At 51.0% G+C, this 14,364-nt stretch overlaps 2 protein-coding genes across 4 annotated transcripts; both read right to left on the minus strand.

The window, feature by feature from the left end:
• Positions 1 to 434: 434 nt before the first annotated feature.
• On the minus strand, positions 435 to 3,946 carry Mospd3 (motile sperm domain containing 3). 2 transcript variants are annotated; one of them, XM_051205245.1, is made up of 6 exons: positions 3,846 to 3,946; positions 3,171 to 3,443; positions 2,877 to 2,952; positions 2,480 to 2,709; positions 750 to 914; positions 435 to 659 (listed from the first exon to the last, which is right to left on the minus strand). In XM_051205245.1, exons 2-6 carry the CDS (start codon positions 3,373 to 3,375, stop codon positions 628 to 630), a joined length of 708 nt encoding a protein of 235 aa, XP_051061202.1. In that variant the 5' UTR covers positions 3,376 to 3,443; positions 3,846 to 3,946; the 3' UTR covers positions 435 to 627. The 2 variants fall into 2 exon arrangements, with proteins under 2 accessions (XP_051061202.1, XP_051061201.1); XM_051205244.1 differs by lacking the exon at positions 3,846 to 3,946 and having other exon boundaries at positions 3,171 to 3,468.
• Positions 3,947 to 7,713: 3,767 nt separating this feature from the next.
• Positions 7,714 to 13,727, minus strand: Pcolce (procollagen C-endopeptidase enhancer). Of its 2 annotated transcripts, XM_051205193.1 has the most exons (10): positions 13,549 to 13,727; positions 12,691 to 12,799; positions 11,275 to 11,533; positions 11,001 to 11,075; positions 10,338 to 10,462; positions 9,659 to 9,795; positions 9,088 to 9,368; positions 8,325 to 8,402; positions 8,057 to 8,227; positions 7,714 to 7,938 (listed from the first exon to the last, which is right to left on the minus strand). In XM_051205193.1, exons 1-10 carry the CDS (start codon positions 13,638 to 13,640, stop codon positions 7,784 to 7,786), a joined length of 1,482 nt encoding a protein of 493 aa, XP_051061150.1. In that variant the 5' UTR covers positions 13,641 to 13,727; the 3' UTR covers positions 7,714 to 7,783. The 2 variants fall into 2 exon arrangements, with proteins under 2 accessions (XP_051061150.1, XP_051061149.1); XM_051205192.1 differs by lacking the exon at positions 11,001 to 11,075 and having other exon boundaries at positions 13,549 to 13,726.
• Between the last annotated feature and the right edge of the window lie 637 nt (positions 13,728 to 14,364).

Raw genomic sequence — 14,364 nt, forward strand, 5'->3', positions numbered from 1 at the left:
CGGGTGGATATTCCCACCTCAGTGAACCTAATTAGGATCACCCTCTTGATGCTCAGCAGCCAGTCTCCCAGGTGAGTCTAGAAGCTATCAATTAACAGTGCAGCTGAGTGAATGTGTAACCTCAGCACTAGGAAGCGGAGGTAGAATTCACTAGTCAGGGAACCCAGCCCATCAGTGAGCTCCAGGTTCAGTGAGAGCCTCAAAAAATAAAATTCGGGGGCTGGCATAATGGCTCAGTGGGTAAAGGCACTTGCCACCAAGTCTGATGACCTGAGTTCAATGCCTTTTAATCTCTGTGCTTGCATGTGCACTCACGACGTAGAGACCTCTGTGCGAGCACGCATGCATGCATGCATGCATGCATACACCATTTAAATTAAAACAAACAAACAAAAAAGGGAGACACCAGGAACAAGCATCCAACATTTCCAATCTTGATTTTTAAAACTTATTTTATTCAATTTGGAAAATGAATATAAATCCCTGGGTGTTTGGTAGTGGGGACAGGATGACAACGGATGGATGGGCAGAAAAGAGGGAGAAGGGGCGAGGTGCAAACATCACAGTGGCTGCCTCAGGTCCCTGCCTTCGAAGGAGAGGGTGGGTGGGGTAGGTTCAGCTGATAGTTCAGGTCCGGAGGAACACCATGGTGAGGAGGCCTGGGGGTGGGAAAAGAAAGAGGTTGCATGCAGGAGCCTTCCTCCCCACCCTTCCTCTGGAAGTGGGCCCAAGTTCTCTACTATGCTCACCTAAGACATAAGCTGCCACCAGCTTCTGTCCCAGGGACACGTGCAGGACTTGAGGCAGCTGGCTGCCAAGCTCGTCCTGCAGTGGCAGTAGCAGGAAGGCCACAGAGATGATGCCTGTCAGCAAGAAGAGCAGGAAGGAGCTGGTGGCCAGCTGCTGGGGGGCATCTGCAAAAGGAAGGACATGAGCTCTGCTGGTCCAAGGTCTGCCAGGGATCAGGATGAACACAGGAGATGAAGTTACTCTGTTTGGGGTTTGCTCGTATATTGTTTGAGACAGGGACTCACATGTATGTAGTCTAGGATAGCCTCAAATTCATTAGGTAGCCAAGGATAGTCTTGAACTTCTGATCCTCCTGTCTCTACCTCCCAAGTTCTGGAATTACAGGTGTGCAATACCATATCTGGCTTTGGTTATCTTTCTTCAGTGTGTATAGATGTGAGTGGGTGGGTACATGTACACATGTGTGTTATGTACAGAGCCAACCTCAAGTTTGGTTCCTCGGGAACATTCCAGCTTGTTTTGGGGGGAATGAGGTCTCTCAATGGGACTTCTCTGTTAAACTGGTTGACTAGTTAGCCAGCCCCAAGGATCTGCCTGTCTCTGCCTCCTCAGAACTGGAATTTCAAAAATAATGTTACCATGTCATAGGTTCTGGGAACTGAACCCGGGTCCTTATTCTTTTGTAGCAAACACTTTACCAACTGAGGAATCTTCCCACTTCACCCCCATTTTTCAAAGCCTACTGTGTAGCCCAGGCTAGCTTGGAACCTGGATCCTTCCTTCCTTCCTTCTGATCCCCTAAATGGTGGCATCTCAGGCTTGTGCCATCATGCTGGCCTTTGTGTTTACATTTTATCGCCCTCCAAGGGTACCCTGGGATGTCCTCTCCTCCTTAGAGCCTCTGTTCTGAAGCTCTAAGAAGCTCTCTGTCCTCTGGTCCCTCCACGACTTCAGTACTGCGTACCTAGTGTTCTGGGCTGTGCCATGCCCAGCACAGAAGAGCATGACCGCTCAGTACAGGTTTCTTATTGAACTGGATGTAGCTGGCACCGTATAAGAGCCACTGCAGTTGGAGCAAGGGAAGAACTTGTCCCTCTGATTAGAAGTTGGAAACCAGGACAACTGTAAAGTCGTCATGTTCGCTCACCTGATAGAAACCCTCACCAAGAAACATCTACACATACACACACCCCTGAACCTAGAGACTTCTTCAAACCTCATTTAGTCAATTTTTAGGGTAATGCTACTACTTCTCTCCCTATAGAATTCAGGAGTCTCGTCCCCACTTCGGGGCTGGGGATACTGCTCAGTAGTAGAGTGTTTTCTTGGTATGACTAGGTACGGGTGCTACTAGGTAAAGTGCTACAGAAAACCAAGAACCATGGAGAGATGACTCAGTAAAAGGCTGACAGTGTAAATATTTGAGGACCTGAGTTCAGATCCCCAGAGCCCACGGAAAAACCTGGGTATGGCAGTGTGTGCCTATAAACCCAGTCTTTGGGTGGTGGAGACAGGCAGATACTAGATTCTAGCCAAATCAATGTGCTTTAGGTTCAGGGAGAAATTCTGTCTCAAAAAATAAAAGTGGAGAGAGGCTGAGTAAAATTAACCTTTGGCCTACACACACACACACACAGAGGCATGCACACACACATGAACCCATGTACCTACCCACACACAAGAACCCACATGCACAACACCACAAACACAAAGAATCTGTTCAACTCACTCTCTGGAAGGTGTCTGGCTGGGGTTGGTCCTGTCCACACAGGAGGCCCTGGGTTGGACGTTGGCTCAGAATGTCCCTGAAGCTCCAGGGGGTATGCTGGGGCCCGAAGAACAGAGGTGATGTCTTTTCGTCCAACCACACGTCCCTCAGCCCCCTCCTCTGATAGCTCAATTCGGAATCGGTCCTGGACATCATAGTGGCTGGGGACAGGGGCCACGTGCCGTATCACACTGGCTCATTGGGAGGAAGTAAGTGAGAAGCAACCAACCAAGTGAATCCAGATCTCCTCCCCCAGAAACTTTTCCCAGAGTGACTGTAGCCAACAGGTGAAAATGTCTCAGCCCAAAGGCAACAGGTGGCAGAGACGCCTGGCTGCTCCCCTACCCTCCCCACTCACATGTCAATGCAAGACTGAGGTTTCACATATCCTTCTGCATCGAATACCGTATATTTGGCGGGCGCTGTACACAGAACTGTGGGATAAAGATACACAAAGAGTCCTTAGGCAAATTTTGCTCATGGTGGGTCACCAGAGCCCCTTCTGTCAGCCACCCCAGAGACGAACATCATTTTTACAGATCCAAAGCTGGTCATCTTGCCTCTTACTTAACTAATTCCTCTAGCCCACACAATCCTTCCATACACTGCAACCAATCCCCAGAGCCCTAGATCTAGGCGCCCATCTCTTCACCTCGGAAGCGAAGCGCAGTTCCCGTGGGGTTGTAGAGGGTCAGCAGCTGTCGGGGTCCACTCCTTTGGTCCGCCCTGAATACTAGATCCGGAGGAAAGACGAGCACCGGGACAACGGGTCCTGAGGAAGAAGGGGAGCCCCGGGGCCCCCGCCCAGGGGCCCCCGGACCCACCAGCTCCTGGTCCTGGGGCGCCCCACGGCGCATGCAGGCTCTGGGCGGTCGGACATCCGAGGGCAGATCTCAGAAGGATAAGAGGGCCTTGGAGTCTAGGGCTAGTGGCGCGAAGGACGAAAAGATCGTGGCAGAGCGTGGCCTGGTGTCACAGCCGCCTCGGTACTCCGCTAGCTGTGGATCCTGCAGCCCCAAGCCCTAACCCCTGCCAGCTGGGCCCCAGGTTCCTATAGGTCCCGCCTCCAAACCGCACCGCAATGGCCACGCCCACTTGGCTAAAATCTGGCCCGCCCATTCGCTTCCCAATCCGGGTCTTCTGGTATGGTGCAGTAAGCCCCGCCCCTTCCGGGCGTTCCCGCTCCGGTCTCCTGACGGACTCTTTCCTCTTGAGCCTTCCTGATCTCCATGTCACCGGGCTGTGCCTCCGACCCATCTCCTTAAGCTCGGCCTGTGCCCTCTCCGGCATTGCGCCTCTGAATGGCCGCTCGTCCTACGATTATCACCTTGTAGTCAAAGTTTCCTCCAGTCAACTTGTCTCCAGGCTAAGGGCGCCATCTTCCCGAAAGTTCCTTAATGCATTTCCGCCGTACGGCCTCTCTCATTGGCCAATGCTGTCTCGCTTCCGCCCAACTGTACGCTGATTGGCCCTCTTCAAAGACCAAACAGTCTTCTCTCGGAGTTAATGATTGGCTGCATCTTGAGCTAGTATTTTACGGGTCCCGAGTTCCAACACTGGTGGGATAGTAACTCGGAGAGGAGGGGCTGGGCAACGAGCTGGAGTTTATTTTTCTGAGCTCAGCAGTTACTAGACTTTTTTTTTTCATTTCCCTTTTCTTTCCTTCCTGCTTGTGCCTGAGAAAACACGTGTGCACAATGACGTAAGGTTAATAGTCAGTAATCAATAAACAGAACCGGGTGAAGCAAGAGCCTCGACCAGCTTTGGTTACACTTTTAAAAAGGGTGGGGGAGGGGTGCTGAAGGCTTAGCTCCGCAGTTACAAGGACCCAGGTTCGGTTCCAGCATTCACTTAATGTTTCATAGCCACGTATAACTCCAGTTTCATGGGATCCGACGCCCTCATCTGACCCTCTAACGGTATGTCCTTCATATACATACAGACAAAACACTCGATGTACACGAATAAAGCTTTAAAACTTTTTTTTTTTTTTTGCATGTTTGCCTGCACACCAGAAGAGGGCATCAGATCTCATTGAGGATGGTGTGTGGTTGCTGGGAATTGAACTCAGGACCTCTGGAAGACCAGTTAACGCTCTTAACCTCTGAGGCATCTCTTGAGCCCTTTTGAAAAAGACTTTTTAAAAGAGTTGCTTACGATTTCCCGTCCCTATAGGTGGATAATGGTTGCTAGGAAGGGACATTTTCTTTCTTGGGATAACCACTATTACATTTTCTATGCTCTTGGAAGCAGCCCTAATAAAACTTACCAGTTCACCAAAACAAAACAAAACAAACAAAAAAAGAACCACTAAGAAGGCAGGAGAACTACTTGGGAAGAGAATCCACAGGAATGGGGCACAAGAGACATAGTGGTGGTGAATGTGATCAAATGTATAAAAATGCCATGGGAAGGTCATCATACTTCTAAAACTAGTTATCTGTAATTAATATGGTGGTTAGGAAAAAAGAAGCTGGCGGGGAATGGGGAGCTAGAGGCAAATACCTTTAACCCCAGCACTCGGGAGGCAGAGGCAGGTGGATCTCTGTGAGTTTGAGGCCAGCCTGGTCTACAGAGAAACCTTGCCTTGAAAACAAAGGGAAAAGAGGTAGTGGGGTTTGGGGGTGGAGTAGGCACTCACTTGCCATCCCAGTACTGGAGAAACAACTGCAAATTCAAGGCTAGCCTGGGCTACACAGTAAGCTGAAGACCGTGCAAGACAAGATAATGAAATACTATTTAAAACAATAACAAAAGAAAAGGGGGGGGGCTGGAGAAATGGCTCAGGGGTTAAGAGCACTGGCTGCTCTTCCATAGGTCCTGAGTTCAGTTCCCAGCAACAACATGGTGTGGCTCACAACCATCTGTAGTGAGATCTGGTGCCCTCTTCTGGCCTGCAGGGATACATGCCGGCAGGACAGTATACACATAATAAATAATCTTAAAAAAGAAAAAGGAAAGAGGAATGAATTGGGAACAGTGAGGTACCAGAGGAAACAGTATGTGATGAGGAAAAACTCTGGAGAGCAAAGGCCCACAGTGAAACTGGCTTCTATTTTGAGAACCATCCTTAGAATTTTAAAAATTAATTCATTTATTTATTAATACTTTATCTTTATGTGCACTGGTATTTTGTCTGCATATATGTCTGTGTGAAGGTGTCAGAAGCCCTGGAACTGGAGTTACAGACAGGTGTGAGCTGCATGTGGGTGCTTGGAATTGAACCTGGGTCCTCTGGAAGAGCAGCCAGTGCTCTTAACCACTGAGCCATCTCTGCAGCCTTGTTTATATTGTGTGTGTGTGTAAGGTGCATTTTAGAAATAGAGGACAACTTGCTGGAGTGGGTTCTGTCTTTCCACTGTGTGAGTCCTGAAGAGAGAACTCAGGTAGTCAGGCTCGGCAAGAAGCCACCTCAGTGACCACTTCTCACCTCTGGGAGCACTGGATGGCAATATCTAACTTAGATTCTTTTAACTTGTTTGCTTTTTGGGGATGAGGACAAGGTTTCTCTGTGTAGCCCTGGTAAACTGGGCTGGCTTCAAACTCAGAGATCCACCTGCTTCTTCCCCGAGTGCTGGGGTTAAAGGTGTGCACCACCATGACCTAGCCCTTCTAGCTTTTTTTTTTTTTGAGATGACCTTTGTGGGGAATTTTAACTTATTTTTATTTTGTGTGCATTGGTGTTGGGTCCCCTGGAACTGGAATCACAGAAAGGTTTGAGCTGCCATATAGGTGCTGGGAATTGAACCTGGGACCTCTGGAAGAACAGTTGGTACTCTTAACTGCTGAGCCCATCTCTCCAGCCCCCCTTCTAATGTCTTAAAGCATGACAATCTTGTATAGCTCAGATTTGACATCCAACTACTATGTAGCCCAGGCTGGACTTGAACTCATGATCATCTTGCCTCCACCTCCCACATATTGTGATTACAGGAGCACACATTCAGCTTTTACTTGGGATTTCTGGTGTGTGTGTGTGTGTGTGTGTGTGTGTGTGTGAGAGAGAGAGAGAGAGAGAGAGAGAGAGAGAGAGAGAGAGGAGAGAGAGAGAGGTGTTAAGGCTTATTCTTATGTGTATGAGTGCTTTGCCTGCATGTATGTCTGTGACCACTTGCACGCTGCTGCCTGCACAGGTCAAAACAAGATATTGAATCTCCTGGAACTGATTACAGAGCCACCATGTGGGTGCTGGGAACCAAACCCAGCTCAGGAATAGCTGCCAGAACTCTGATTAGCCATGTTTCCAGCCCTACATACTCAGCTTCTACTTTGTAGTTTTCATTTTGTATGTGGTGTGTGCACATAGTATGGTGTCCACAAGTCAACAGTGGGTGCTTTCCTAAGTTGCTCTTCACCTTATTACTTACTTTTAAGTAATACTTAAATTTCTCTTTTTGGTACATCATGTATGTTTGTGGGAACATATGTGCCATGATACACATCACACAGTGCACGTGTAGAAGTCAGAGAACAACTTGTTGAAGCTCATTCTCTTCCCACCATACAGGTTTCCTGATTGAATTCAGATCATCAGGCATAATGGCAAGTGCTTTTAGCCCTGCAACCATCTCATCAGTCAATCTTGTTTGGACACCTAAATAGAAGCTTGCTGGGCTAGATTGGCTAGCTACCAAGTCTCATGGATCCTCTTACCTCTGCCTGCCCAGAACTGGGGTCACAGGTGCGTCCTGCTGTGCCTGGTTACTTTCATGGGTGCTGGGAATCGCCATATGAGCACTTTACTAAGCAACTTCTCCTTTTGTTGTGTTTTATTAAAGTGTGTGTGCACACCTGCGTGTGCCACAGTGTATTTGTACCTCTACCCACTGAGCCAGCTTGCTGGCCCTTACTATATATTCTTTTGTTTGTTTGTTTGTTTTTGTGTTTTCAAGACAGGGTTTCTCTGTGTAGCACTGGATGTCCTGGAACTTGCTATGCAGACCAGGGTGGCCTTGAACTCAGATATCCACTTGCTTCCACCTCCTAAGGACTAGGATTAAAGGAATCCACCACCACCTGGCTCCCTACCATATGTAATTAGAAGAGTATTCTGAAGGTTGAAGATACAGTAGCATCTTCAGCTGTAGATTGAGCACTTGCCTAGCTTGTGTAAGCCCAGGTTCATCCTCAAACAAAAAAGTGTTCTGAAATGCAAGATACATACCCCCACATACAACCATAGAACTGATATATGATCCTTTCCTGAGTTAGGAACATTTATTTGGATGAGAGCACCATACACGGAGGTTGCATCTGGCTCGGACCTCAGGCAGCTGGCCTAGGTTGGGAGGGACACTTCCTCTTGCTTAGGTTATTGAGGATCTGGTCCTGGTTGGGCTTGTAGGGAACCACAAAGCTCTCTGGAGGGAGGATGGGCCCTCTGCTTTCTTCCACCTGACCCATCAGCAGATAACTGGCTCCTGGAGGGGAAGGGGGGATTGAGAGCTCAAGTTAGTAAGATTTGTGACAACTTGATCAGATCTTGCACCGTTATGATTACAGTGTGCTCAGTACCCACCCATTTCCCACGCCCCTTACCTTTCTTCATGGGGGGCATCTGCCTGCAGGGCACATAGAGCTTCAGAGAGGTGTCACTGGGTGGAGAGGGCAGGTCCAGTCCTCTGCTCTTGTAAACACCAAGGAGACTGATGGTGACAGTGAGTCCCTCCCCTGGGCCTCGGACCATGGTCTTGACTGTTCCAGTCACCACTGTGGAAGGACGGGGATGAGAGATAAGAGTCAAGTGGCTAGGGCTGGACTTGGATGAGGGTGTGGGGAGTCCGGAAGGCAGGATGGAGAGTCTTACCCAGACTACTGGCACAAAAGTTGCTCTGCAAGGTGCCTAGCCGCTTGTACTGCTTTGGACAGGTGACGCTGGGTGCATCTAGGAGAGACAGTGCTGCTTTGGGGGACAGACAGGACCATTTGCCTTGCCTATTTGTCCTGTTATTTGCAGTGCTAGCAATGGAGCCAGAGTCTGGTGTGTGCTAGGTACCCTACACCTGAGCCCCACCCTTTGGCCCTCCCTGGAGGATTCTAGACAAGCACCTGCCACTAGAGGATTCTGGGACAGATATTCTACAACTGAGCAGCACTTCCAGCCCATTATTGGGAGAATACTAGGAAAGACCTACCACTGAGCCATGCCTTCAGTCCTCACTGGGAGAGTCTTCGCAAACCCTGCCCTAGCTAGTCACCTCTGAAGTTGCAACAGCCGTATAGATGGAAACTCAGAGCTCCATACAACATTGCTTCCTTGCTCCAGTTCCAGACACTGACAGGAGGCAGGCATCAATGAGTGTTGAATGAATGAATGAATGAATGAATGAATGAATGAATGAATGCTGAGCCAAGGAAGAACTTAGTGCTTCCTTAATCCATGCCCCCTTCTTCCACTTTTTTATTTTATGTATATGGGTGTTTTGCCTGAATGTTATCTGGAATTACTGATGGTTGTCAGCTGCCACATGAGTGTTGGGAATCAAACCTGGGTCCCCTGAAAGAGCAGCCAGTGCTCTTAACCACTGACCCCTCTTCTCCAGCACCTCCTTCCACTTTTCCACACTCACCCGGGGCTGCTGGAGTCTCCTGGGTATCAGGGGAGACCTTGGGTTTCTCTGCAGGTTGGGATTTAGGCTTGCTGGGTGGTTTGACTTTGGGCCCAGTTCCTGTGTTTGGGTCAGAGCGGGACTGGGAACCAAGCCTCACATCCTCCCCTGGCCTTGGAGCTAGCTCCTTTTCCACGGCATCCCGTGGCAGGGTCTTGTAGGAAGCCGAGAAGCCATCTGCGGTGACACTGAGATCCGATACAAATTGGACCAAGAGCTCATTCCCTTCAGAAGAGATGGGGCTGCAGTGGGCAGAGGAGAACTGGCTGAGGAAGACTGTGAGGCCTGTTCTGTCCCCAGTGGCCAACCTTAAATTAGTCCTCTGACACCCCAGGCCCTTGAGGCTCTGTAGACACCAGAAGACACTAAACTTTTGCCAGCTCCTATACTTGTTCAGACCAATGGTTTGGAACCCTGGAGCTCAGATCTTGCCCAGTCAGCTGAGCCTCTCCACAACCCTGCATGCCCTTGACAGCTATTCACTTAGGGATGAGTTAGCCCCAACAGTGCCCAGCAAGGATCCATCCCTCACCTAGGGGCCTTGTCTCCACAAAATTTCCCCAGCCTCTTCGAGTCATCACTCACAGCTCCGTTGAACACGCTGACAGAGTCATAGCGGCAGTACGTGTCAGGCTCCACATCGAACTTCCCAAAGGTTAGCATGATCACCTGGTAGAGGCATTGGCTGCGTAGCAGGACAGGCCAAGGTGGACCAGATACTGCCCTGCACCTCTTCAGCCCCAGGAGTACTTGGTAGTAGCACCAGTAGTCTCCTTGTTCCCTCCTTAACGTTTTCACACTGCAAGCCTAAGGGTAACACACGCGCGCGCGCACACACACACACACACATACACGCGCACGCACACACGCACGCATGCACACATACACCGCACACAGGCACCCTACAAGGAGCAACCTTTGACCTGGTGGGCAAGGCCAAGTGCATCTTAGCTCAGTCCCAATGGGTAGGGCTGCACCCCATGACTACAGCACATAGTTCCCATCAGGCCCACACACTTCCCTCCCCCTAAGGCCAGCAGTCGCGCAGTCGCATTTGTCATTTTGCTTGCTTGTGATCTGGTCTGGGTCTGGTTTTGGTCTCTACCGGGGTAAGCTTAGGGATCAGGACACAGAAGTTCAATTGTGCTGTCTATCTGCTTTAAGGATGCTGCCTGGTACCTAGTGGGTGACCTGGTCAAGAGGGTCAGTACCTGGTCTGAAGGTACAATGATGTGCCAGGAACAGCTGATGCCTGGGGGGTAATCCGACTCAGGCCAGTTGGGCGTGGTCAGGGTTCCCTGGGCCTTCTCCATCCGCCCCCCGCAAAACTGGTGCTCTGAGAAGGGGAGAGAGGGACCGGGTGGGGGCCGGTGGAGACCCTCGGTCAGCTAGAGTAGAGAGCTCTAGCCTGGGAGCTGGCAGGCATCTAGGAAGTCTGGGTCTCAAGATGAGGGAACAAGAAAGGGGAATGGCAAAGGGGGTGGGTCAGCAAATGCCTGGGAAGACAGGGCTGGGGCGCCCAACAGAGAGGAAAGATTGAATGGATCCCTTCTGGTCCCTCCCCAACCCGCCGCCACACCACGCCTCTTCCCCTAGGAGATCCCATCTCTCCGTCCCGGCCTAGCAGAAGAATCCTCTTAAGCAGGCTAGAGAGCTCTCAGGTTGTGAGGGTGACCTCCCCTCTGATGAGGTCTCTGCCTGAAACAGTCCAGAGAGACTTGTGCTGCCGGGAGGGGGTGATGGGACCGCAATCGGGATCCCAGAGCTGGGTATAGGGGGCTCCAGATGAGGCAATCCTAGTCCCCCAGCTTCAGGGTGCCCCCTTACTCCTTTCAGAGGAGCCCGATTGCGGAGGGGGGCGGGCAGTTACTCACCGTCCCAGTAACCCCAGGCCGCCCATTCCACCCGTGGGTCCATGACCCATTTCCGCCTCGCACCTGGGGGAGGCCCTGGAAGAGGGGTAGGTGGGAGCGGGAGGGGGAGAGAAGACCAGGAGGAGGGACTGAAGGGACGGTTAGTGAGAAGAAAGGGAGTAATGATGGCCCTAACTCTTGGGAATAATCTGGGGAGGGTCGAGGTTAGGGCAGGGGTAGGGACCTGAACCGGGGTGGGACAAGGAGAGGGGAAAGAGGAGGCCAGGATGCTCACCAGTGCCTGAGGTGGCCCGACCGCTGTACCAGAGCAGGAAGCCTCGGCCCCCAGTGCCTTCATCTGTTGTCATCCTTAAAGTCACCTGGTTGCCAGGGGCGACTACAGGTGCAGGCCTGAAGGTGCCACAGAAGCGTCCAAGTCGCTGGCCTGAGGTCCCAGATCCAGCAAAGACCTCCAGGGCATCATAGCGGCAGGAAGGGTGGAGCTCCATATCGAAGACTCGGAAGGACAGGGACACAGTCTGGCCCTCAGGCACCTGATAAAATGGGAAGGAGGGAACCCACAGAATCAGGTCCCAAACAACCCCAACAGTGGGCATCACCTCCTCCCCCAAGTCCTTCTTAGAGAAAAAGCCATAACTGGAAAGGCCCCTGGCCAGTGCAACACAGAGGGCCCGGAGTCTACTCCTGGCTTATGGTCTCTAGAGGGAGAGAACAGGAACAAATTAGGGGTAGGAGCATTTGTTACAAAAAAAAAAAAAAAAAAAAAAAAAAAAAAGGACTTAAACTAGGTATGGCAGCTCACACTTGTAATCCCAGGATTTAGGTGCTGAATCAGGATTGCCTCAAAGTTCAAGCAAGACCACCCTAAACTATGCAGCGAGACTCTGCCTCCCAAAACAGAGAATTAGGGCTCAGTACCCTGAGTGCACATCTGTGATTCCAGCTATTTGGGAAACTGAAGCCAGAGGACCATAAATGCATGGCCCATAATTTACAGAGACTCTATCTCAGAAATAAAAGGTGAAGGGGCTTGGGGCAATGGCTCAGTGGGTAAAAGAGCTTGCTCAAGTTCAAATCCCCAGAGCCCATATAAAAGGCCACATTTAAGACTCCACACACACCTAAAATCCTAGCCCTGTGGGGGGCAGAGACAGGAGGGTCACTGGGGCTTGCTGACCTTTAGACTAGCTCTAGATTTAGAGACTTTGTCTCAAGGAAATAGAGTGGAGAGTGGTAGAACTCTAGAATACCCAACATAGCACTCTGACCTCTACACATGCATGTATGAGTATGCACATACATGCAACACACACACTCATACACACACACACACACACACACACACACACACACACACACACACAGAAAAACAAACAAAAAACCTAAAAGTGGCTGGGATGTACCTTAGTGGTATAATTCTGGCCTAGCATGTCTTAAGAGTTCTATTTCCAGTAGCGGGGACACACACACACACACACACACACACACACACACACACACAGGGGTGGGAAGGTCAGGATGTTATCACAGCCGTGCTGCTGTGGAGCCTGACACCCTTGGGACCAAAGGGGAGAAGAGGGTTTCCCAGACTGAGTGATGGCTGGTGATGGGGAGGGTACCCTGAGCTATCAGGGTTTTGCCAGTGAGAATGATGGAAGGCAATGAGGACGGGAGGGGCCTTTTTTCTCACCGTGATTGTCCAGATGCACTTCTTATTTGGGGGGTAGAGGTTGGGGAAACCCTCACTTGCCACGTAACCCGACTCTCCCGACACGTCCCCTCCACACAGGAACACGGGTCTGGAGGACAGAAGGGGTGTCAGGCAGAACCATTGGAGAGAGGGTCATCAGATTGCGAAAGCCCAGGCAATAAGGAGGATGTACGGGAAAAGCCTTAGCTTGTGAGGCAGGGACCCGTCCAAGGACCAGGGGAAGTGGGGCTAGGCAATGGGGCCATCTCTCCAGCCCCTAGAGGCCCCACCCCCACGTCGACAGGAATTCCCGGAATCCTCCTCAGTCCTCTAGCTTTCTCTACCCCCCTCCTTGCCCTGCCAGGCAGTCAAGGACAGGAGCCGCCTAACTACTTCCAGATGTGACAAGCCATGAGGCCATGAGGGGGAGGGGGCAAGAGAGATGCGGGGAGCAACAGTGGACATACAGTTAGGGGCGCCCACCTTTGCCCTGCTCCGGGTTCCAGCTATAAGGACCAGATCTGACTTTCTGCTTGCTGCCCTGCCCCCAATCTCATTTCCTGAATGTCAGCTAAAAGACAAGTTCAAGGTCTTGGCTTTCTGGGTTCAAACTCCATGGAAAGGCTCTGGGTGGAAAGGGATACTTAGGGCAGAGGAACGGTCATAAAGGAGTAGAAGCAGCAGACAGACCAGCATGGCTCTGCAGCAGACAGGGAGAGCATGAATCTTAGGAGGAAGATGGGAATGTGAAGGGGTTGCTAGCAGAAGAGCTCGCAAGACCCACTGGCACAGCCCTCCCAGGAGTCACAAGCATTTCGAAGCTCCCTCTGGAAGCCATCCGAAAGACATGAGACCTACCTGGTGTAGTTGGGGGTCTGGCCTTGGGCAAGAGGCAGTACCCAGGCCACAAGGAAAGGCCCCAGTAGGGAGGTTAGGGCAGCAGCCAGCATTGTGTAGGGGGAAGGTGCTGGAAGCAGCAGCTGAGATCAGCACCAGCAGCAGCAGCACCAGCAGCAGCAGCAGCAGCAGGATAATCGGTACCAGATGAGGCAGCCCTGGGTGTGTGGGCGTGGGGACTGGCCAACTGGGCGGGCAGCAGGGGAGGCGGGACAGGGAGACAGCTGGGACAGTGGTGAGTCCCTGCAGGGGCCTCTTTAGATCTTGGACATATATTGATTGACTAAAGGATGCTGGGAGCAACGAGGGGCAGAGAGAACATCATCTACATCAGAAGATGTTATCTGCAACTCCACTGTGTCCTGTGCCTGAGAACCTGGTCTTTCCTATAGACCTTCAGGTGCAGACTGGACCTCTTCACCTGTTGCTGTCTCCGCAACAAGAGGGAATGTCCTTCTTGAGTCTCTTGCCATCCATGGTCCGACTGCACATTTCTGGTAGTTTCTGCTGTTGCTTAAGACAGTCTTGTCGTGAAGTCCTGGCTAGCTGAAACCTTTGATCCTCCTGCCTCAGCTTCCCAAGTGCTGGGGTTCCAGGTCTGCACCCCTTACCCAGGATCTTCTGCACAAGTATATGGCTTTCCCTTTAACACTGGCCCAGATCAGGCCAAGGCAGGAACATTCTGACCCCTTATTTTCTCTTCCAACTATTTTAAGGTACTGGAGAAGGGCTAAGGAAAGCATGGAGTATCCCTTTCCCTGGGTGAAGAGGGGAAGG

Source organism: Phodopus roborovskii, unplaced genomic scaffold, assembly GCF_943737965.1.
Source record: "Phodopus roborovskii unplaced genomic scaffold, PHOROB, whole genome shotgun sequence".
NCBI classification, from domain to species: Eukaryota; Metazoa; Chordata; class Mammalia; order Rodentia; family Cricetidae; genus Phodopus; species Phodopus roborovskii.

Excerpts from the sequence above, each read along its gene's own strand:
- Mospd3 (XM_051205245.1), bottom strand. The coding sequence starts at position 3,375 with ATGCGCCGTGGGGCGCCCCAGGACCAGGAGCTGGTGGGTCCGGGGGCC. Across the intron at positions 2,710-2,876 it reads CCTCAGTCTTGCATTGACAT|TGTGATACGGCACGTGGCCC; the intron begins GTGAGTGGGGAG and ends CCAATGAGCCAG. Across the intron at positions 915-2,479 it reads AGCCAGACACCTTCCAGAGA|ATGCCCCCCAGCAGCTGGCC; the intron begins GTGAGTTGAACA and ends TTCCTTTTGCAG.
- Pcolce (XM_051205193.1), bottom strand. The coding sequence starts at position 13,640 with ATGCTGGCTGCTGCCCTAACCTCCCTACTGGGGCCTTTCCTTGTGGCC. Across the intron at positions 9,369-9,658 it reads TGTGGAGACAAGGCCCCTAG|CCCCATCTCTTCTGAAGGGA; the intron begins GTGAGGGATGGA and ends TGCCCACTGCAG. Across the intron at positions 7,939-8,056 it reads GATGCCCCCCATGAAGAAAG|GAGCCAGTTATCTGCTGATG; the intron begins GTAAGGGGCGTG and ends CTTCCCCTCCAG.